Source organism: Lissotriton helveticus, chromosome 6, assembly GCF_964261635.1.
Source record: "Lissotriton helveticus chromosome 6, aLisHel1.1, whole genome shotgun sequence".
Classification (NCBI taxonomy): Eukaryota; Metazoa; Chordata; class Amphibia; order Caudata; family Salamandridae; genus Lissotriton; species Lissotriton helveticus.
This window is the reverse complement of record NC_136067.1, coordinates 588106219-588108515: the sequence shown is the minus strand read 5'-3', so window position 1 is coordinate 588108515 and position 2297 is coordinate 588106219. Positions and strand designations below refer to the sequence as shown.

At 53.3% G+C, this 2297-nt stretch overlaps 1 protein-coding gene across 1 annotated transcript; it reads left to right on the top strand.

Moving 5' to 3' along the window:
* The first annotated feature begins 306 nt into the window (after positions 1-306).
* LOC144762410 (melatonin receptor type 1B-B-like) lies at positions 307-1613 on the top strand. The gene has a single exon (XM_078647594.1). It carries the CDS (start codon positions 531-533, stop codon positions 1611-1613), a length of 1083 nt encoding a protein of 360 aa, XP_078503720.1. The 5' UTR covers positions 307-530.
* The last annotated feature ends 684 nt before the right edge of the window (positions 1614-2297 follow it).

The window sequence follows — 2297 nt, the reverse complement described above, 5'->3', positions numbered from 1 at the left end:
CCCCTTTGTCCTGGGCCGCGCTGTCATTGGCTGCCGGCCCGGGACACCCCGTGACATCATTCCCCGGGCCGCGCTGTGATTGGCTGCCGGCCCGGGACACCCCCCTGACGTCATTCCCGGGCCGCGCTGTGATTGGCTGCCGGCCCGGGACCTGACTTGTTTAACGTGGTAACACCCACTTCCTCCGTCAAAGGGCGCGATCACTTTCGGAACAGTCCCCTCCTGCGGCAGCAGGTGGCTCATTCGACTCAAACCCAAAAGTCCCGCCTTCATTACAACTCCCGCTTAACCAGGCGCCCTCCAGGTGGAAGTCAACCTGATTTTGTTAATGCAAAGTTGTTAATCAGTTAGGTCGGAAATACTAAAGGCCCCTTCACCGCATACCCGAAAATAGCTAAGAAAAACGTAGAACTGCATTTATGCGTAAATTATTAAACATCTCATGCGAGGTGTAGTTTAAGGCATTCTTTTGGAACAAAGATAACAACATCCCACTATCTGCTAAAGACTAAGCCGATCCGAATGACTTTATGGACACTGCAAGGGTGGGACGTCAGATCAACAGCATGGAAGAAACCCTCGTGCTTGAGGCATCGGGGGCAAGCAAGAACATCCCGTGCCACCCCCAAATCATGATTTCCCTACTGCCGTTTCTGCTAAACGCCTCGGCTGCAATCCAGAACCTGAGCTCGGGGCCCCCCTCGCAGCAGGAGGAGCTGCTGGCGGTTTCCGGGACCCAGGGCTGGTGGCACGGCAGCCGCATGGCTAAGATCGGCATCATCACGGCCCTGGGCGGCCTCATCATCGTGGGCAACACCTTCGTGCTGATGGTCATCGCCTCGTCCGTGTCGGGCTGGTCGCGCAATTGCCGCTACATCCTCATCTCGCTGACAGGCACCGATGCGGCGCTGGCACTGCTGGTGGTGCCCCTCAACCTGTACGGCAGCCTGGCACTGGAGCCCGACGCCGGAGGGCCGGACGAAGGCCCGCTCGGACCCTACTGTCACATTGTGGCCTTTCTGAACTCCAGCATCTTCGCCTCGTCCATCTATTCTCTGGCCACCATCAGCCTGGAGCGCTACGTGGCCATCTTCTTCCCGCTACACTACGGGCGCGTCATGAGCTGGCGGCGGGTGCAGCTGCTCATCGCCGCCGCCTGGCTGCTGCCGCCGGCATTCCTCTTCCCCATCGCTATCCCCGGCGGCTCGGTGGTACGGGTCTACTTTTCGCGGGCCTCGCTCATCTGCAACCCGGACTACGCCAGTAATGTGACCTACTCGCTGCTGCTGACGGCCGTCATCTTCTTCCCCTGCTCGGCCATCGTCACCTGCGCCAACCTGCGCCTCTGGCTGGCCGCGCGCCGCCAGAGCCAGAAGCTGGGGGCGCACGACGACGCCGCCTCGTGCGTCCTCGTGCCGGTCGTCATCGTGTTCTACATGTGCTGGGCGCCCTGCATGGTTACCATCCTCTACAACGGTGAGTGGCTCGTGCTGGGCCTTCAACACAAAGACAGTTTTGCATGCTGGCAACCCACTTGGCCTAGAGGAAAGAGTAACGAGAGGCTGATTCGCAGTTCTCAGTCATTGAAACAAAGCTGGCAACTTGCCCCTTGATATGTTTGTGACTTTAGAGCAGGGCTGACTTGTCAGCCGACAGTATCAGTTCAAATGAGACTTGTAGTTTTAAGCTTACCACCACACGTGTTAACTCTATATTCACAATATGCATGCCAGAAGATGTTTGCTGATAAAGCAGGAGTGGGTGAAAATGCATGCCTTGATTTGGGGGCATATCCAGGAAGTGAGCGAAGCACACTGTATTGCTTGTGGAGTATCACAGAAGCATATTATTGTGCCAGAAAGCATGTCGTTGCCACAAATTTGTTTCTGGAATAACATCTTGTTAAATATTGTCTCAGGTTGTATGGTAACAGCCCTTTACAGCAACCGATTTTCTATAAAAGAAGCATTTACACTTTTCTTCCAAAACATCATAAATGTAGCCAATGTGTTTCATTCCTCACGTCGAAACTTTTTCAGGGCTCATTGTGTGTGTTTTGTTGCTAAGATTCTTGCTGTCTGTATGGCACAAAGAGTAAGCATTGTGTGTGTTTTTTTTAATTTGTTTCCAAGTCATACCTCAAATTTTAACACAGGAGATGACCATAGTTGAACTTCTATTTCTTCCGAAAAAAAATGGAGGAAACATAAGACCGAGGAAACAAGAGCGGTCTTTCATCATGTTCAATCCCAGTACTATAAAAACATCAGACAGGCTAGGAAAAATCGTCTTCTGCA